A 22032-nucleotide genomic window follows, 5' to 3' on the forward strand; every position below is an offset into this window, starting at 1 on the left:
ACCGCAAGGCACTACAGAGGGTAGTGCGTACGGCCCAGTACATCACTGGGGCTAAGCTGCCTGCCATCCAGGACCTCTACACCAGGCGGTGTCAGAGGAAGGCCCTAAAAATTGTCAAAGACCCCAGCCACCCCAGTCATAGACTGCTCTCTCTACTACCGCATGGCAAGCGGTACCGGAGTGCCAAGTCTAGGACAAAAAGGCTTCTCAACAGTTTTTACCCCAAGCCATAAGACTCCTGAACAGGTAATCAAATGGCTACACGGACTATTTGCATTGTGTGCCCCCCCCCCAACCCCTCTTTTACGCTGCTGCTACTCTCTGTTGATCATATCAGTCACTTTAACTATAAATTAATGTACATATGTACATACTACCTCAATTGGCCCGACCAACCAGTGCTCCCGCACATTGGCTAACCGTGCTATCTGCATTGTGTCCCACCCGCCACCCACTATCCGCCAACCCCTCTTTACGCTACTGCTACTCTCTTTTCATCATATATGCATAGTCACTTTAACCATATCTACATGTACATTCTACCTCAATCAGCCTGACTAACCGGTGTCTGTATGTAGCCTCGCTACTGTATATAGCCTCGCTACTGTTTTTCCACTGTCTTTTTACTGTTGTTTTTATTTCTTTACTTACCTATTGTTCACCTAATACATTTTTTGCACTATTGGTTAGAGCCTGTAAGTAAGCATTTCACTGTAAGGTCTACACCTGTTGATTTGATTTGAAATGCTTGTGCTTCTAGTTCCGACAGTGCAGTAATATCTAATAAGTAATCTAACAATTCCACAACAACAACCTAAAACACAAATCTAAAGGGATGGAACAAGAATATGTACATATAAATATATGGATGAGCGATGACCGAGCGGCATAGGCAAGATGCAATGGATGGTATAAAATACAGTATATACATATGAGATGAGTAATGTAAGATATGTAAACATTATTAAAGTGACATTATTTAAAGTGACTAGTGATACATCTATTAAAATGGCCAATGATTCAAGTCTGTGTGTAGGCAGCAGCCTCTCTGTGTTAGTGATGGCTGTTTAACAGTCTGATGGCTTTGAGATTGAAAAACAGCTTCAGTCTCTCGGTCCCAGCTTTGATGCACCTGTACTGACCTCGCCTTCTGGATGGTAGCGGGGTGAACAGGCAGTGGCTCGAGTGGCTGTTTTCCTTGATGATATTTTTGGCCTTCCTGTGACATCGGGTGCTGTAGGTGTCCTGGAGGGCACGTAGATTACCCCCAGTGATGCGTTGTGCAGACCGTACCACCCTCTGGAGAGCCTTGCGGTTGTGGGCGGTGCAGTTGCCGTACCAGGCGGTGATACAGCCCGACAGGATGCTCTCAATTGTGCATGCCCCCACCTCCTCCCTATAGGCTGTCTCGTTGTTGTTGGTAATCAAGCCTACTACTGTTGTGTCGTCTGCAAACTTGATGATCGAGTTGGAGGTGCCCATGGCCATGCAGTCATGGGTGAAAAGAGAGTACATGTGGTTGAGCACGCACCCTTGTGGGGCCTCAGTGTTGAGGATCAACAAAGTGGGGATGTTGTTTCCTACCTTCACCACCTGGGGGTGGCCCGTCTGGACGTCCAGGACCCAATTGCACAGGTTGGGGTTGAGACCCAGGGCCTCAAGCTTAATGATGAGCTTGGATGGTACTATGGTGTTAAATGCTGAGCTATAGTCAATGAACAGCATTCTTACATAGGTATTCCTCTTGTCCAGATGGAATAGGGCAGTGTGCAGTGTGATGGCAATTGCATCATCTGTGGACCTGTTGGGGCGGTATGCAAACTGAAGTGGGTCTAGGGTGGCGGGTAAGGTGGAGGTGATATGATCCTTGACTAGTTTCTCAAAGCACTTCATGATGACAAAAGTGAGTGCTACGGGGTGATAGTAATTTAGTTCAGTTATCTTTGCCTTCTTGGGTACAGGAACAATGGTGGCCATCTTGAAGCATGTGGGGACAGCAGACTGGGATAGGGATTGATTGAATATGTCCGTAAACACACCAACCAGCTGGTCTGCACATGCTCTGAGGATGGGGCTAGGGATGCCGCCTGGGCCAGTAGCCTTGCGACGTTTAAAACGTCGGCCGTGGAGAAGAAGGGGGGTCCGGCAGTACTTGGTAGCGGGCCGTGTTGGTGGCACTGTATTATCCTCAAAGCGGGCAAAGAAGGTGTTTAGTTTGTCTGGAAGCAAGACGTCGGTGTCCGTGAAGTGGCTGGTTTTCTTTTTGTAGTCCGTAATTGCCGGTAGACCCTGCCACATACATCTCGTGTCTGAGCCGTTGAATTGCGACTCTACTGTGTCCCTATACCGACATTTCGCTTGTTTGATTGCCTTGGAGGGAATAACTATACTGTTTATATTCTTCCATATTCCCAGTCATCTTTCCATGGTTAAATGAAGTGGTTCACGCTTTCAGTTTTGCGTGAATGCTGCCATCTATCCACGGTTTCTGGTTAGGGTAGGTTTTAATAGTCACAATGGGTACAACATCTCCAACGCACTTCCTTATAAACTCAGATAATATGGTTGGCATTTGATTGTAAGGAATTCTAGGTCAGGTGAACAAAAGGACTTTAGTTCCTGTATGTTGTTATGATTAACACATGAGTCATTAATCATGAAGCATACACCACCGCCCTTCTTCCCAGAGAGATGTTTATTTCTGTCGGCGCGACGCATGAAGAATCCTGATGGCTGTACCGACTCCGACAACATATCCTGAGAGAGCCATGTTTCCGTGAAAAAGAAAATGTTACAATCTCTGATGTCTCTCTGGAAGGCAACCGTTGCCCTAATTTCGTCTACCTTGTTGTCTAGAGACTGGACATTGGCAAGTAATATACTGGGAAGCGGTGGGTGGTGTGCACGCCTTCGAATTCTGACCAGGAGGCCCCTCCGTCTACCTCTTCTGCAGCGATGTTGTTTTGGGTCGGCCTCTGGGATTAGATCCAATGTCCTGGGTGGTGGTGCGAACAAAGGAGCCGCATCGGGAAAGTCGTATTCCTGGTCGTAATGTTGGTAAGTTGACACTCTTATATCCAATAGTTCTTCCGGGCTGTATGTAATAACATTTAAGATTTTCTGGGCTAACAATGTAAGAATTAATACATAAAAAAACAAAATACAGCATAGTTTTCTAAGGACTCGAAGCGAGGCGATCATAGCTGTTGGCGCCATCTTGCTATAGATGGTTGACTGGGGGATAACTGGATCTACGCAAACAGATTGGGGTGGGCCAAGGACTAATTTTAAGAAAAACAGACTACGTTTGAGGTCTGACAACAGCTGAGAAATTAAGGTTTTGCAGTGAACTGTCACTTTAAGGTGTCTAAGTGTAGGCCCGTTACCTGACGCAGGGCATGATGTCGGATCATGGTCTCGGCCTTGCTGACGTTGGGAACAGTCTGAGCCGTGCTGGGTGAGAGGGCTGCCTGCTGCTGGAGCCTTTGCTCAATCTCCTGTTAAACATGAGGAGAGAAAGAGATAAGGGTTGAGACAATGAACAACAGATGGAAAAAATAGTGGGACAAGGAGAGCGGGAGAGAAACAGACAAGAAATTAAAGTACAAAAGAACTGCCGCACACACACATCTGTAAAAAAGCATTGATGCTTATTATATTTATTTATTTAACAAAGTTATATAACACCCAATTCCCCTATGTGAATAAGTAATTGTCCCCTTACACTCAATAACTGGTTGTGCCACGTTTAGCTGCAATGACTGCAGCCCCAAATGCTTCCTGTAGTTGTTGATCAGTCTCTCACATTGCTGTGGAGGAATGTTGACCCACTCTTGCATGCAGAACTGCTTTAACTCAGCAACATTTGTGGGTTTTCAAGCATTAACTGCTCGTTTCAAGTCTTGCCACAACATCTCAATTGGGATTAGGTCTGGACTTTGACTAGGCCATTCTGAAACTTTTTTTTTTTTTAAACAAGTTTTTTAACCTTTTTCCTGTAAACTTGATTGTGTGTTTTGGATCATTGTCTTGCTGCTAGAGCCAGCTGTGCTGCAGCTTCAGCTCACAGACAGATGGCCTGACATTCTCCTGTAGAATTCTCTGATATATAGAATAATTAATAGTTCCTTCTATTAAGGCAAGTTGTCCAGGTCCCGAGGAAGCAAAGCATCCCCAAACCATCACACTACCACCACTATACTTGACCGTTGGTATGAGGTTCTTACTGTGGAATGCAGTGTTTGCCAGACATAAATGGTGCCCATCTTGTCCAAAATGTTGACTCAAGTTTGCCAAAAAAAAGCATCTGGAAGCACCTGGATGATCATCAAGACTCTTAGAAGAATGTTATATGGACAGCTGAGTCAAAAGTATAACTTTTTGGATGACATGGGTCCCATTATGCCTGGCGAAAACCAAACACTGCATTCCACAGTAAGAACCTTATACCAACGGTCAAGCAAGGTGGTGGCAGTGTGATGGTTTGGGGATGCTTTTCTTAATTTTTTTAACCCTTTTTCTCCCCAATTTCGTGGTATCCAATTGGTAGTTAGTCTTGTCCCATCGCTCGGGAGAGGCGAAGGTCGAGAGCCGTGCGTCCTCCGAAACAACCCAGCCGAGCCGCACTGCTTCTTGACACAATGCCCACTCAACCCGGAAGCCAGCCGCACCAATGTGTCTGAGGCGACCGTGTCAGCGTGCATTGCAACCGGCCCGCCACAGGAGTCGCTAGAGCGCGATGGGACAAGATCATCCCTGCCGGCCAAACCCTCCCCTAACCCGGACGACGCTGGGCCAATTGTGCAGACCCCCATGAGACCCCCATGGGTCTCCCGGCGCGGCCGGCTGCGACAGAGCCTGGACTTGAACCAGGATCTCTAGTGGCACAGCTAGCACATAGACCACTGCGCCAATCAGGAGGCCCGGGGATGCTTTTCTGCCTCAGGACCTGGACGACTTGCCTCAGAAGGAACCATGAATTCTGCTCTGTATCAGAGAATTCTACAGAAGAATGTCAGGACATCCGTCTGTGAGCTGAAACACAGCTGGGTCATGCAGCTAGAAAATGATCCAAGACACACAATCAAGTTAACATGAAAATGGCTAAAATGCAACACATTTGATGTTTTGGAATAGCCTAGTCACAGTCCAGACCTAATCCCAATTGAGATGTTGTGGCAGGACTTGAAATGAGCAGTTAATGCTTGAAAACACACAAATGTCACTAAGTTAAAGCAGTTCTGCATGCAAGTGTGGGCAAAATTCCTCCACAGCGATGTGAGGGACTGATCAACAACTACAGGATGCATTTGGGGCGGCAGGTAGCCTATCAGTTAGAGCGCTGGACTAGTAACCGAAAGGTTGCAAGATCGAATTCCAGAGCTGACAAGGTTAACCTACTCTTCCTAGGCCGTCATTGAAAATAAGAATTTGTTCTTAACTGACTTGCTTAGTTAAATAAATGTTTTTAAAAAAGGGCTGCAGTCATTGCAGCTAAAGGTGGCACAACCAGTATTTGAATGTAAGTAGGCAATTACTTTTTCACACAGGGAAATTGGATGTTGCATAACTTTGCTAATATTTTTTTTTTAATAAGTATATATTTTTTTTTCGTTATTTGTAAACTCAGGCTCCCTTTATCTAATACTAGGTTTTGGTTGAAGATCTGATAACATTCAGTATCAAAAATATGCAAAAATAGAGAAAATCAGAAAAGGGGCAAATACCTTATCACAGCACTGTATCTCTTTAATCCATGCCATGCCATGTGAAAAATAAAATCTGCCCACCTATTCATAAATTGGAATGTGGATCTAGGATAAATTGTCTTTCAGATCAGATTACAGTGCATTTGGAAAGTATTCAGACCCCTTCCCTTTTTCCACATTCTGTTACGTTACTACCTTATTCAAATTTATTTTTATGTTCATCAATCTACACACAATACCCCATAATGACAAAGCAAAAACAGGTTTTAGAAACTTTTTCAAATGTATATATAAAATGTAAAAAATCCTGAAATATCACATATACATTAGTATTCAGACCCTTTACTCAGTACTTCGTTGAAGCACCTTTGGCAGCGATTACAGCCTCGAGTTTTCTTGGGTATGATGCTACACACTTGGCACACTTGTATTTGGAGAGTTTCACCCATTCTTCTTTGCAGAAGAACCTCTGTCAGGTTGGTTAGGGAGAGTCGCTGCACAGCTTTTTTCAGGTCTCTCCAGAGATGTTTGATTGGGTTCAAGTCCGAGCTCTGGCTGGGCCACTCAAGGACATTCAGAGACTTGTCCCGAAGCCGTTGTCTTGGCTGTGTGCTGAGTAAAGGGTCTGAATACTTATGTAAATGTGATATCCGTTGTTTATATATACATTTGCTAAACTGTCTAATAACCTGTTTTTGCTTTGTCATTATGGGGCATTATGTGTAGATTGATGAGAAAAAAAACGATTTAATCCATTTTAGAATAAGGCTGTAATGTAGCAAAATGTGGAAAAAGTCAAGGGATCTGAATACTTTCCAAATGCACTGTAGATCAAGCCCTGTTAAAAGGGGTCGAGCTAACCTGCTCCTGCTGCAGGGCCTTGACGAATGCGTTCTTCAGTCTATTGGTGTGCTCCGCCTTCAGGGCCTTCTTCTGATTGGACGTCATGCACTGCTCGCAGAGGATACGCCCGCCCTTCTCCTGCTTCCAGTGGGGTGTGAAGTCGATCCTGCACTGGCCGCAGAAGAAGGGCTCCATGCGCGACAGCGTCCCCCGCAGCTTACCTGATGAGAGGCAGGAGAGAGGCATTTATTAAAGGTTTTGATTCTTGAGGGGGTCAGTTTAAACTAGCTGTCCTGTGTTTACAGATTTCTATGAAATATTAGCTATAATTAATAACAAAATAGTTTCCTTCCAAAGTTGTTTCATTATTTTCATAAATGTATGCTTTGACCACAAATTTGAGTATAGGATAAGTTAACAACATTATTTGGGTATGAGTTAACAGAATATGAACTTTAACAAGTTCGATTTTCACTGGACAGTATGGTGAGGCGCAGAATCACTAATCTTGATCATATAATGAGTAGTTATTTGGGATGCAGTGTGATTTGTAGATTTTTAGTGGTGCCTGTCCAGTGGCTCACCCTGGCTGTCGATGACGCTCTGCACCACCTCCTCCAGGCCTACCATGTAGATGAACTCGCTGTTGGCCGCCGACGGCAGGAAGTGCAGCAGTGGGGCCGGCGGCTTGGGTGGCGGGATCTCCAGCAGGGTCTTCTCCAGCTGTTTGCGCAAAGCCAGCTTGGCTGCCGCCTGGCTGCTGGCCTGGTCCGCCAGGGAACTCACGCCGGAGCTGCTGCCGCCACCTGTGCCGCTCGATATGGTGGAAGGGCTGACAGCGCCAATCCCACTGCCGCCCATCCCCACACCGCCCACACCACCAGCTCCCGAAGCCTGCATGTGGGCCAGGTTCATGTAGATTGCAGAGGAACCTGAACGCTGGGACGCCGCCACCTGCTGGCTAGTGGTCTGTGGTGCATTCAACACACAAGGGAAAAGGGGCACAGTGGAAAGACCGTGAGACAAGTTGAAGTGATTGCTATTATTCACACGGAATGGTCCTCTGGGTGGCTTTTATGACATTTAAACATGCTCATGGGATGAAGTGGTATAAGGAATATAGTGGGAACATCCTCCAGCCATGCTTGCAATGATCCAATGCTTTTAAATGCATGAGGGGGAGTGACCGAGTGCATACTCATGGGTCGGAATGCATCCAGTGTGTGCTGAAACGTGGAGAGCAGAGGGGTGGCACCATACCTGCTGGTAGCTGATGTTGCTCATACTACCCGTGCTGGAGCGGCCCATGCCAGGCTTGGAGGGCATTCTCTGGCCATGTAGCTGGGATGGGTTGGGGGCGATGACCCTCTGTGACATCATCATCGGTGGCAGGGAGGCGTTGGCCCCCGACCTGATGACTGTGTGACCCTGTGGAGAGAGGAGAGGAAAGGTTAGAGGAAATAGAAAGAGAAGGGATGTCCAGCAGGGATGGAGGAGGAAGAGGGACAGGAAAATGTGAGAAAGTAATAAAGAGGAGTGGGTTAATAAAATGAGGAGAATTATGAGGAGAACAATAAAAATTTGGATGCATATTAATTAATTCCGCAATTGAATTGATCAGGAATCCACATTTGCTACACGGCGTGTGCCATTGAAACAGAGAGAGCTAGTCATCCACGAATGTAATGCTTCTATGAATGGGTATATGTTGTACCGTTTGTGGTCACTAGAGGACAATAGATACTTGGCCTTATTGTCACAGTTCAGACAGACAGTGAACAGCTTAGATAAAAAGCTGACCTGACAAACCCATGTGCAATTCAAGGGATCATGGCAATGTCTTCCTAACAGATGTAAGATATCAATCTAACCAGGAACGATATACTTTTCTAAACACAAACATGATCCAAAGAGTAGTGAAATAGATTTGCCTAAGCATGCAAACACAAATTAGCTTTGAGTATTGATCCTACAGTGTTGGTATGTAATGCATTACAAGACGTTCCAACTGAAGGAGCAATAATGCTCTTGGAGCTGTGGATAGCAGGTTTGGCTGCTAGACCAGAGGTGCAGGTAGAGTTCCGGTTAGGCTACTGCCAAAATCACTGCAATACACACAGACACACACACCTGTGCACTGCGAAAGTTCTGGGGCTCCGGGGTGTGCATGCCAGGGCGCATCGGCAGCTTTCCCATCCCCTGTGAACTGTGGATGGGGGATGGCTGCACTAAAGAGGGGGTATTCTGGACCACTGGTACCTGGATGGGTTGGAATAGAACAGTTAGAATAGAAAACAATAAAATACAATAGACAACATTACACACAGACGTTACAAATCAATTGGTGCAATGTATATCATGTACATATACATCGTATTGTCACTTGCTTTACACGTGGCAGGGTCAGGTCTGGCAGGCGAACACACACGCAAAACTCTCTCTCTTTCAAAACAGAGACACACACAGCACACAAAAACGTCACTGATCTCTGCCATGTTTACTCCTGCTCTGTGACATTGAGATGTTTAGTCTGTGTCAGCACAATCTCACTACTACTTCAAACAGGGGACGTAGGTAACGCTACCTGCTGAGCCATTCCCATGTCACTAGTATCAGGCTGTTTCAGTGCCTGTATTTCGTGGGATATAGTAGATTTTAGTGATAATGCGTCCCTGATTGTGATTTTTGTTTACCGGTTGATTATCCATTGTAAAGTGAGGTAGCTGGCTAAGGAATTGTAACACCAATATATTGTCACAAACTAGGGTGCTGGGTCTCATTTTCTATAACGATATTTCAACTTTCTGAATTGAATATGGAACGGTATTAGCATCAACTCTGGTACTAACCTTCTGCACGACATTCTCCTTCTGGATCTGGCTCTGCCGAAGCTTCTTGAGCAGCACCAGACGGGCCTCCTCCAGACGCAGCTCTTCCCTCAGAGCCTTGATCATCTGCTGCCGCTCCTCGCCAGTCTTCCCCTAGAACACACACACAAACACACACGTTTATGGATAGGACAGTAAAGGGCTGACAGGAAAGGTAGGAGGAGTGTGAGTATGAAGGGGGGTGGGGCAGATTTGAACCATGCCGACTCTGGTCTACATGTGTGCCGGGGTCAGAGTCAGTGGCTTTAACCCCTAGACCACACAGGCCAAATGGTGGCAACATACCTTGAATATCTCCAGGTTGGCCTGGTGCAGCCTCTCCTCGGGGTGGGGCGTCCCCCTGGGACTGGATGCCTCGTTGTCCGACAGGATGATCACGTCCGGGGACGGAGTGTGTCGCTCGCGGTCCACATCGCTGGAGGTGGGAGAATGGTGAATGGTGTACGCTGTTTAGCACTGCATAGAGCTACACTGCATTACCTCCTCTACATGGAGCTACACAATACTAAACAGGTTACAACAATATACATTGTACAATGAATTAAATCAGTTGGCAACCCATCCCTTATGGGATTAATTGACACAAACCAACATTACAATAATTCACTGTGATAATTCAGTGATGATTCTTCCGGTATTCTCTGCAGTGCGCATCGCATGAATACATGTATAAGGTGTTTTTGTTTTTAAAATCTGCATAACACACCAACTAAATACACTTCCAAAGTCCACATCTTCTGCACAACTCATTTCCACCCATCACCTGTACTTCGTCCATTTTAAATCACGATTAATTATATGATAATTACCCTCTTCTGGCGCTAAAGTCCACTGGCTCATCCACCATGTTCTCCTTGCCGTTCTTACTCGGCCCTCCGTGGCCCCCCAGCCTCCCGTTCATCTTCTCCTCATAGGCCGCCGCTGCGCCCGCCAGCATACTCTGGTGGTGGTGGCTCCCCCCCAGTCCCCCTTTGCTGCCGTCCAGGGACCCGGCTGCCACCGCTGCCCCTTCCAACGCAGCCAGGTCCTTGCGCTTGAGCAGGGCCAGCATCTTGAGGTGCTCCATAGCCTCGTGGCCCTCCATCTTAAGGCGCTTGGCCAGTGCCTCTTCACGCTCCTCGGATGTCTCCAGGCCCCGCTTGAGCAGGTTCAGCCGCAGCGCCTCCTCAGGCATCCGCTCCATCCTGCAAACAAAGGAAGGGAGGGAGGAACGTGAGGTTCAATTCAACGCAATTCAATTCAACCAAATATTTGAAAGCATTTCACACATCACAGATACTTATGAACCATGGTTGAGAAGGGGCCTATGTGAAATTAACACCTCAAAACGAACAGCCTCGCCCCCGAGCTGTGTATTTTATTGTGAAAATAGTGCCGTTGTTGCTCTTTATGTGTGTGTCCATGTAAAAATGAGTGTGTGGGATTGCTATATTCCTGACTGCCCACTGACTAACTACGCAATCAGGTGACTCGCTGACAGCATCCAATGAACTAAATACACAAGCATTACATTTAGAAACCAGTCATATTCACCACTTGATGGCACTAATATTGAAGTCAACATAGATATTTAAAAAAAGGGATGTTTGAGTCTTGCAAAGGAGGGAAATTGTAAAATATTTGAACGCCTACAGAATTCTCATCCTCAATGGTGAATCTGTGAGAGTGAACTCTTCCACCTTCAGTGAATGGGGGTGTCCTTATTTTGCTATAGCACCAGATGACATCAGGTGCATTGACCCGTGACTAACTGACAATTATGTTAACAAGTAGATGACGGTTATTCATGTCATGTCGTTATATTAAAACAAGTTCCTATCCAGCAAATGAATGCATGAGAAGGAACACACAAATAAAATGAATGCGTGTTGACTTGACATTTTCAAGTAACCTACATTGTGGTGCTCAAGACATCTCTTCAGGACAGGGATCATCAACGAGATTCAGCCGTGGGCCGATTTTTCTTTAGCGGATGGTCAGGGTGCCGGAACATAATTGCAAATGATTTGTAGACTGCAAATTGACCGCAAGAAGCCCAAACAGATCATATTTGACTAAAACAATCAATCATTTCACTTGGAGCTGATATGCTAGTGTTTTTAATAGTCTTAAGTCCAACAATTAAAATAAAAAATACATTTAATTTGTATTTATTTTTGCTCAGAAAACTTCAAATCAAATAAAATCACATGCGAGCCAAATTGTGCGTGGTTACTATGTGGATCACATCAGTGAGGAAGACTTCGGTTGGGTGGCAACCAATGACCTCCAACAAACACGGCTTTGTCATGTGACTGGTTGCTATAAGTAGACTGACTGAACATTTGGTCCAATCAGAAGCCTGTGTCAGGAATGCAAGCTGGAAGTCTTAAAAATAAATTGCATGTTTACTGAATAAGGCAACAATATCAGATTGTACGTTTTACACATACATCTTCATAACGCACATGAAATGAGCCCTCGGTACAGTTACAGTAGAGCCGTAAGATTTAGATTCTAAAGAAAGGTCCTATAATATACACATAGGAAGAAACATTTCTCAGAGGCCAGTATCAATCCAGATCATACTAGTTAGTGGATGATCAACGTGTGTGGAGAACATATGCGCATGAGGTCATACGTGTTTAAGTGCCCGTGAGTTAAATTGTGTGCATACATACAGTCTGCTCCAGTTTGACCATGTGTCACGTACAAACGATCTAAATGATCATGTGTGTGCGTGCCAGTCACACTAAGTTAAGCACGCTTGGGTGGGCTATGGAAGGCCCGAGGACACACACCCACACCCCAGACAGTGTGTGGCGGCTTTTGTCTGCTGGCAACTCCCTATCTGCCCAATACATTTGTATTCCAGTCAGCATAGATAGCAAGCCTGAGATTAAGTGCATTACTATCAGGCGTTGCACTGCATAGTGCTCTGACGTCTGCATCGGTTCCTTGAGATCTTGCTCTGCATAGAGAGGATTTTCTGAGGTAAAAAGACCAACAATAAGCAGACAGTTCAGAACTGAACTTACAAAATGCTTTCCACTGTCTATACGTAGACAAAACACAAGATAGCTGTCAAAATATATTAGATAAAACATCCCAACCAGACATACAAACATAAAATAAACAACAGCACATCAAAGGATAGTATAAAGCATCAAAGGATAGTATAAACACAAGATGTTGGGAAAAACATGCTGAGTACATTCAAATCTGTGGATGCATGGCTTTGTTATAATCTTTAGGTATTTCCAGGATTTTCTACAAAGATAAGTTTCCCGTGGCAGCATATATGTATGGATTTCCATTGCAGATACAGTCAGTATCTGATGAAAACCCATCCAAATTAAGAAACTGTTTTGATTCATATTCAGACAAAGTGCGGTGAGAGCCAAGTTCATTCTCAGTTAACAGATGACAGATGAGGCCTTCAGTGATGCATACATGAGCGCACTGCACCAACAGTCAAACAGTGCTGTAGTAGTACCACCATGGAGGATGACTTGTCTGTAGTCGCACATACCACCTCAATGCAGGTGTATTGTGTTCGTTGTCCATAGCTCATGCCTGCCCATACCATAACCCCACTGCCACCATGGGGCACTCTGTTGACAACGTTGACACTTCAGCATACCGCTCGCTCACACGTCTCCATACACGCTGTCTGCCATCTGCCCGGTACAGTTGAAACCGGGATTCATCCGTGAAGAGCACACTTCTCTAACGTGCCAGTGGCATCAAAGGTGAGCATTTGCCCACAGAAGTCAGATATGACGCCAACTGCAATCAGGTCAAAAACCTGGTGAGGATGACAGGCATGCAGATGAGCTTCCCTGAGACAGTTACTGACAGTTTGTGCAGAAATTCTTTGGTTGTGCAAACCCACAGTTTCATCAGCTGTCCGGGTGGAGGTCCTGAGCTGGGGTAGTTACACGGGGTCTGCGGTTGTTGTTCGGTTGGACGTAGTGCCAAATTCTCTAAATCAATGTTGGAGGCGGCTTATGGTAGAGAAATGTACATTCAAATCTCTAGCAACAGCTCTGGTGGACATTCCTGCAGTCAGCATGCCAATTGCACGCTCCCTCAAAAGACATCTGTGACATTGTGTTGTGTGACAAAACTACATATTTTAGAGTATCCTTTTATTAAGGTGCACCTGTGTAATGATCATGCTGTTTAATCTGCTTCGTGATATGCCACACCTGTTAGGTAGATGGATTCTTTTGGCAAAGGAGAAATGTTCACTAACAGGGATGTAAACAAATTTGTGAACACAATTTTTTGGCTTATGGAACATTTCTGGGATCTTTTATTTCAGCTCATGAAACATGGGCCCAACACTTTACATGTTGCGTTTATATTTTTGTTCAATGTATTTTCTTTCATTATTATATTCCCCTAACCCTATCACCCCTCCTCTAATTGGAGTAAACTAATGGACAACAATACTTTGACTTTTACTTCCAAAGTATACATATACATATGCCCTTACTTATCCTTCTTTTCCTTTAGTCCCACCCTTCAGCTACCCTTAACACCTCCCATTTATCTCTGAAAACCATCCAGTTTTGATTTCTACTTGCCATATATTTTTCAACTATGTTGTAATGTTTCACAAAAGTTCTGAACCTTCCGATTGTCATAGTTTCTATAGATTCGAAATCAAATGTTTAGATTTTTACTAAGAGTATTATTAGACTATTGATCGATTGACTACGGATTTTCGAATCACCCAGCAGTGCCATTTGCAGAGTTACTTTTAGGTAAATGTTTCTATTTTCAGCCATTCCTGAACCTGTGACCAAAAACAAGCTACATATGGGCAGTACCAAAACAAGTGATCAAATGATTTTGTGTCTTTGCAGCAAAATCTGCAGAGCTGGGATGATTCTATCCTCCATATACAAAACGTTTTATTGGTTGCAAGAATTTTGTATAATAATTTAAATTGAAACAATAAGTTTTGAATCAGGCATTGTTTTGTGAATAAGTTCATAAACCAAGCACCATGGAATCGGCACATTGAAAATATTTGGCAACCTGTATGGCGCAGATGTGAATTTTTTGGTCCTTATTAAATGGAACTGGTATACTTGGAACTGGTATACCCAAAACATTTTTATACTAATTTTGGTCTTTAATGTAGGGCTGACAGACAAGTTCCTTAGCTTCTCCCCCTTTGACTTGCCTCCTCCATTTTTGCAGTAATGCTGCAATCAATTGGTTGTAATTTTGGACAGAGCAGACATTTCCAAATATTTTTGTTAGCTTGATGTGTGACATAACTCCACCAGTCCTATTTATGATATCATTAAGAAAAAGTAGACATATTTTTTAGATCAATTAGAATATTTGAGTTAACCATAATATTTGTTCTGTCTTTTCTGGTGGATGAAACTGAAATTGCAACCAGCTTTCTATGGCTTGTTTTAAAAAGAACACATTTTGTACATTATTTCATTTTCAAATAACTGAAAGTGGAGGATGTTGTAATCTGGATAAAGGGAAAAACATTTATTTAAACATTGTTTTGTTTTTTTACGGGGTGAGCCATTGTTACTAATCTGCTGGAGAACAAGTTTGGATATAAGTATAACTTTTGTATGACTGAAGCCTTTTGAACCTCTCTCTATGCTTTAATATTTAAATCATTAAAGCCCTCTCCGAATTCATATTCATTATATAAAATAGGCCCATTGAATTCTGTCTGGCTTGCCATTCCAAAATAAATGTAGAATATTTTCTGCTCATATAATTAAAATAAACAAGTTGTTCGGTGTAGGCAGGGCCACATATAGTGCATTCGGAAAATATTCAGACCCCATCCCCTTTTCCACATTTTGTTACGTTAAAGCCTTATTCTAAAATGGGTTCCTCAATCTACACAAAATACCCCATAATGACAAAGCAAAAACAGGTTTTTATATTTTTTTTGCAAATGTATTACATATAAAACAGAAATACCTCATCTACATAAGTATTCAGACCCTTTGCTACGAGACTCAATTGAGCTCAGGTGTATCCTGTTTCCATTAATCATCCTTGAGATGTTTCTAAAACTTGATTGTACATGCTTTCGAAAAGCACACACCTGTCTATATAAGGTCCCACAGTTGACAGTGCATGTCAGAGCAAAAACCAAGCCATGAGGTCAAAGGAATTGTTCATAGAGCTCCGAGACAGGATTATGTCAATGGCACAGATCTGGGGAAGGGTACCAAAACATTTCTGCAGCATTGAAGGTCTCCAAGAACACAGTTGCCTCCCTGATTCCTAAATGGAAGCAGTTTGGAACCACCAAGACTCTCCTAGAGCTGGCCGCCCAGCCAAACTGAGCAATCAGGGGAGAAGGGCCTTGGTCAGGGAGGTGACCAAGAACCCGATGATCACTCTGACAGAGCTCCAGAGTTCCTCTGTGGAGATGGGAGAACATTTCAGAAGGACAACTATCTCTGCAGCACTCCACCAATCAGGCCTTTATGGTAGTGGCCAGACAGAAGCCACTCCTCCGTAAAACACGACAGCCCGCTTGGAGTTTGCCGAAAGGCACATAAAGACTCTGACCATGAGAAACAAGATTCTCTGGTCTGATGAAACCACGATTGATCTCTTTGGCCTGAATGCCAAGCGTCACATCTGAAGGAAACCTGGCACCATCCCTACGGTGAAGCATGGTGGTGGCAGAATCAAGCTGTGGGGATGTTTTTCAGCGGCAGGGACTGGGAGACTAGTCACGATCATGGGAAAGACGAACAGAGCAAAGTACAGAGAGAACCTTGATGAAAACCTGCTCCAGGGCGCTCAGGACCTCAGACTGGGGTGAAGTTTCACCTTCCAACAGGACAACGACCCTAAGCACACAGCCAAGACAACGCAGGAGTGACTTTAGGACAAATCTCTGAATGTCCGTAAGTGGCCCAGACAGAGCCCGGACTTGAACACGATCGAACATTCTGGATAGATCTGAAAATAGCTGTGCAGCGACACCCCCCATCCAAGAAGAATGGGGGTAACTCCCTAAATACAGGTGTGCCAAGCATTAGAGTCATAACCAAAAAGACTTGAGGCTGTAATCGCTGCCAAAGATGCTTCAACAAAGTACTGAGTCAAGGGTCTGAAGATGTATGTAATTGTAGACTTTTTTTTAATACATTTGCAAAAATTTCAACAACAAAAAATAAAAAAAATAAAACGATTGAATCCATTTTACAATAAGGCTGTAATGTAACAAAATGTGGAAAAAGTCAAGGGGTCTGAATATTTTCTGAATGCACTGTAAGTAAATATGTAACCTAGGATATGACTAAATAATTACATCAGGAAAGATTTTCCACAAAAAGACAGGCATTTACCATTCCGTGGTAGCAAGATCTTATCCATTTTTGATAATCCATTTTTGATAACCTTCTATAAAAATGTATTGTAGTGATATAATTTATATGAATACTGAGTATGTCCACCATCAGACTATTTTATTAGTAACTACACAGGAATTTAAAAGTTTAAATTTTTGTGATCTAATACGCAATATGGTACATCATAGTTCAGTTGGAATCCAGAGAGGTTAGAGAAATGATCTAGATCCTCCAGGAGGCTGTGCAGTGATCCAGATTGCGGATTTAAAAGAAAACATGAGTCGTCACTCTCCAAACCAGTTTTGTCTAGCAGCATAGGACAATTGATTGTTTTTAAGCCTTTGATTTCTAGACCCTTGATAATATTGTTGGATCTGATTTAAATAGCTAACATTTTAATGGCCATAATAAATAGATACGCCAACAGTGGACAACCTTGTATAGTATGGTTTTTCTGCTGACGTTCTGACCTTATTCACCTTGGTGACAGGCAACCGCTATGCGTGTTCAGCCATGTTGACGGATGTGGTCTGATTCGCACTTGACCTCACAGAGATGGAGGCGTTTGATGAGGTCTGGTAAGAAGAACACAGTCTCCAGCCACACCGTCTGAAGAAGACTGGTGACTGTGTTCCACTGAATCCTTGGTACTCACAACACATACCAATGGTCTACTTTCTTGTGAAGTATTCTGTTTATAGCCTACCACTTTAGCACTAAGGTTTCAGTCCTGGTGCAAATGAGTCTCACAAAACTTGAAACCAAATAAAGAGCCAGTAGTACCCACCACCAGTAAAGTAATGTCCAAAAGTTAAGGGTCTCAAAGACGAAATGTATCCCAATTTGCTGTGATTGCAACTGTCAAAATAGAATAACTTGTGCCTCATCTATGCATGGGGCTGTCGCAAATGATTCAACATCAGGTTTACCTACAAACGTGGAGTCAGACTTCGAACAGTGTTACAAAAGGATCTATATTCTTGGGTAGACTCACAGGTAGCCAGACTGAGCTCTTGAAAACACAACTCTCAGACCATGCTCGCTGGTCATTGCCAAGTGAAGGGCAATGTGGAGGTCAAGCTCTTCAAGGGCAAGTTTGTTTCACTGGCTTCTCAAACCAGTCACTTTCTGTTTTAAGCTATCAGAGAATCAGATGCTCTGACAAAGGTCAAAAGCTTGGCACATTAAATTACTGAAATGTGCATTGTTCGAAGAGTGCAAAGACTCTTTTTCTAGTCCAAAATGTTCTCAACTTCAGCACTGAATCTCGTTAGAAGATTTATTTGGCCCTCAAAAGGGTCACAGTATGCAAACACCTGCCATGAAATGACCTTTGTAAGACTGAGCCATCAGCATTAGTAGTTCACCTGCACCGTAGTATAGGAACCATCATCTAATTAATCCCAAAGGCCCTACATCTAACTTTACAAAAATGTCATGTAGCGAGCTCCTCATCAATTGGAATTCAAATAAGATATTTAATTGGCCCCTTTTAATCGCTTAATCACTTCCCTATTAGTGGATTATTCCTTGTGATGTCTTTCTATAATTCCCCCTCATCTATAGCATTATCTTATTCTTTTGGCTGGCACCATTAAATCCATTCAGCCTGTCATTCTGTTACATCTCAATATTATCATCTCCAGATCTGAAGCGTTCTCTTTAAAAAAAAAAGTGAGGAATCTTTTACGATAACGTAATATCCCCTCCTCAATAATAAGGACTCAGGGAGTGTCGGGGCAATGCGAGTGCACATTCGCCTCGTTTCATTTTGGATGCCTCAAAAGGCATGATGTGAATCACAGTCTCCATTTCATGTATAAACACCCTTGCAACCTCCATGCCAAGCCACCCACCTCTAATGAGAGACAGAAAAAAAACAGAAAAAAAACACAAGCACGCGCATGGCCAACAATGGCACTGGCCGAGCCAATCAGTGCGGCTTCTGTGGTGCGCGTCAGTCTTGCCCCCACTGTTCCCCCGTCTGCCTTTACATAATATAATGTCTGTTTCAGTCAGCTGCTACACAAACCAGACTCTTTCTCCCCAACCACTCTCCTCCTTATCCCTCCGCCTAAACGCCCACCCCTCCCTCCTTTCACAGAAACCTGCACACGCGCATTCCGTGACAGACTCACGGCTTTGGGCACTTTGCCAGCCAACGCAGCAGCAGCTAAGGGAAACGAAAAAGAAAGAAAGACTGTGCGAGAGGGAGGAGAGATAATTTGAGACAAGAACATCATCCCCCTTTACCCCAAATCGCCATTTTTCATTTACCCCACCCCCCCCTCTCTGGGCAGAGTTCCTCACCTCACCACACACACACACACACACAACCGCTCAAAAGTATGGGGTCACTTAGAAATGTCCTTGTTTTTGAAAGAAAAGCAAATTTTTTGTCCATTAAAATAACATCAAATTGATCAGGAATACAGTGTAGACATTGTTAATGTTGTAAATGACTATTGTAGCTGGAAATGGCTGATTTTTTTTAATGGAATATCTACATAGGCGTACAGAGGCCCATTATCAGCAACCATCACTCCTGTGTTCCAATAGCATGTTGCGTTAGCTAATCCAAGTTTATAATTTTAAAAGGCTAATTGATCATTAGAAAACCCTTTTGCAATTATGTTAGCACAGCTGAAAACTGTGTGCTGATAAAAGAAGCAATACAACTGGCCTTCTTTAGACTAGTTGAGTATCTGGAGCATCAGCATTTGTGGGTTCGATTACAGGCTCAAAATGGCCAGAAACAAAGAACTTTCTTCTGAAACTCGTCAGTCTATTCTTGTTCTGAGAAATGAAGGCTATTTCATGCGAGAAATTGCAAAGAAACTGAAGATCTCGTACAATGCTGTGTACTACCCTCTTCACAGAACAGCGCAAACTGCCTCTAACCAGAATAGAACGAGGAGTGGGAGGCCCCGGTGCACAACTGAGCAAGAGGACACGTACATTAGAGTGTCTAGTTTGAGAAATAGACACCTCACAAGTCCTCAACTGGCAGCTTCACTAAATAGTACCCGCAAAACACCAGTCTCAACGTCAACAGTGAAGAGGCGATTCCAGGATGCTGTTCTTCTAGACAGAGTTGCAAAGAAAAAGCCATATCTCAGACTGGCCAATAAAAAGTATAGATTAAGATGGGCAAAAGAACACAGACACTGGACACAGCATCCCGGAGTCACCTCTTCACTGTTGACGTTGAGACTAGAGGTCGACCGATTATGATTTTTCAACGCCGATACCGATTATTGGAGGACCATAAAAAGCCGATACCGATTATTGGAGGACCATAAAAAGCCGATACCGATTAAAAATCGGCCAATTTTTTAAATTTCTTTGTAATGATGACAATTACAATAATACTGAATGAACACTAATTTTAACTTAATATAATACATCAATAAAATCAATTTAGCCTCAAATAAATAATGAAACATGTTCAATTTGGTTTAAATAATGCAAAAACAAAGTGTTGGAGAAGAAAGTAAAAGTGCAATATGTGCCATGTAAAAAAGCTAACGTTTAAGTTCCTTGCTCAGAACATATGAAAGCTGTTGGTTCAATATTCCCAGTTCTTCAATATTCGCAGTTAAGAAGTTTTAGGTTGTAGTTATTATAGGAATTATAGGACTATTTCTCTCTATAACATTTGTATTTCATTAACCTTTGACTATTGGATGTTCTTATAGGCACTTTAGTATTGCCAGTGTAACAGTATAGCTTCCATCCCTCTCCTCGCTCCTACCTGGGCTCGAACCAGGAACACAACGACAACAGCCACCCTCGAAGCAGCGTTACCCATGCAGAGCAAGGGGAATAACTACTCCAAGTCTCAGAGCGAGTGACGTTTGAAACGCTATTGGCGCGCACTCCGCTAACTAGCTAGCCATTTCACATCGGTTACACCAGCCTAATCTCAGGAGTTGATAGGCTTGAAGCACAGCGAAGAGCTTCAGGCTAAACGCAGGAAAGTGCTGTTTGAATGAATGCTTACGAGCGTGCTGCTGCCTACCACCGCTCAGTCAGACTGCTCTATCAAATCATAGACTTAATTATAACATAATAACAAACAGAAATACGAGCCTTAGGTCATTAATATGGTCAAATCCGGAAACTATCATCTCGAAAATAAAACGTTTATTCTTTCAGTGAAATACGGAACTGTTCCGTATTTTATCTAACGGGTGGCATCCATAAGTCTAAATATTCCTGTCACATTGCACAACCTTCAATGTTATGTCATAATTACGTAAAATTCTGGCAAATTAGGCGGCCCAAACTGTTGCATATACACTGACTATGCGTGCAATGAACGCAAGAGAAGTGACACAATTTCACCTGGTTAATATTGCCTGCTAACCTGGATTTCTTTTAGCTAAATATGCAGGTTTAAAAATATATACTTCTGTGTATTGATTTTAAGAAAAGGCATTGATGTTTATGGTTAGGTACACATTTGAGCAACGATACGCACTGCATCGATTATATGCAACGCAGGACACGCTAGATAAACTAGTAATATCATCAACCATGTGTAGTTAACTAGTGATTGTGATTTAATGCTAGCTAGCAACTTACCTTGGCTTCTACTGCATTCACGTAACAGGCAGGCTCCTCGTGGAGTGCAATGTAATCAGGTGGTTAGAGCGTTGGACTAGTTAACTGTAAAGTTGCAAGATTGAATTGCCCGAGCTGACAAGGTAAAAATCTGTTGTTCTGCCCCTGAACGAGGCAGTTAACCCACCGTTCCTAGGCCGTCATTGAAAATAAGAATGTGTTCTTAACTGACTTGCCTAGTTAAATAAAGATTAAATAAAGGTGTAAAAAAAAAAATACTAATAAAAAATATTCGGCCAAATCGGTGTCCAAAAATACCGATTTCCGATTGTTATGAAAACTTGAAATTGGCCAAAATTAAATCAGCCAATCCGATTAATCGGTCGACCTCTAGTTGAGACTGGTGTTTTGCGGGTACTATTTTTTTATTTTTTTATTTAAATTTTACCCCCTTTTCTCCCTAATTTTCGTGGTATCCAATCGCTAGTAATTACTATCTTGTCTCATCGCTACAACTCCCGTACGGGCTCGGGAGAGACGAAGGTCGAAAGTCATGTGTCCTCCGAAGCACAACCCAACCAAGCCGCACTGCTTCTTAACACAGCGCGCCTCCAACCCGGAAGCCAGCCGCACCAATGTGTCGGAGGAAACACCGTGCACCCGCCCCCCTTGGTTAGCGCGCAC

The 22032-nt window shown here is 43.4% G+C and overlaps 1 protein-coding gene across 2 annotated transcripts in view; it reads right to left on the minus strand.

Moving 5' to 3' along the window:
* The window catches only part of LOC139554843 (transcriptional repressor p66-beta-like), a 46439-nt gene that overhangs the window by 7756 nt on the left and 16651 nt on the right, over positions 1-22032 (minus strand). For both annotated transcript variants that reach the window (XM_071368018.1, XM_071368019.1), the window contains exons 2-9: positions 10249-10623; positions 9725-9854; positions 9401-9532; positions 8682-8810; positions 7812-7979; positions 7136-7520; positions 6570-6772; positions 3387-3497 (exon numbers count right to left, since the gene is read on the minus strand). In XM_071368018.1, the coding sequence (XP_071224119.1) occupies positions 3387-3497; positions 6570-6772; positions 7136-7520; positions 7812-7979; positions 8682-8810; positions 9401-9532; positions 9725-9854; positions 10249-10622 (1632 nt within the window). In that variant the 5' untranslated portion in view covers position 10623. The remainder of the gene's footprint in view (positions 1-3386; positions 3498-6569; positions 6773-7135; positions 7521-7811; positions 7980-8681; positions 8811-9400; positions 9533-9724; positions 9855-10248; positions 10624-22032) is intronic.

Source organism: Salvelinus alpinus, chromosome 26, assembly GCF_045679555.1.
Source record: "Salvelinus alpinus chromosome 26, SLU_Salpinus.1, whole genome shotgun sequence".
In the NCBI taxonomy this organism is placed as follows: Eukaryota; Metazoa; Chordata; class Actinopteri; order Salmoniformes; family Salmonidae; genus Salvelinus; species Salvelinus alpinus.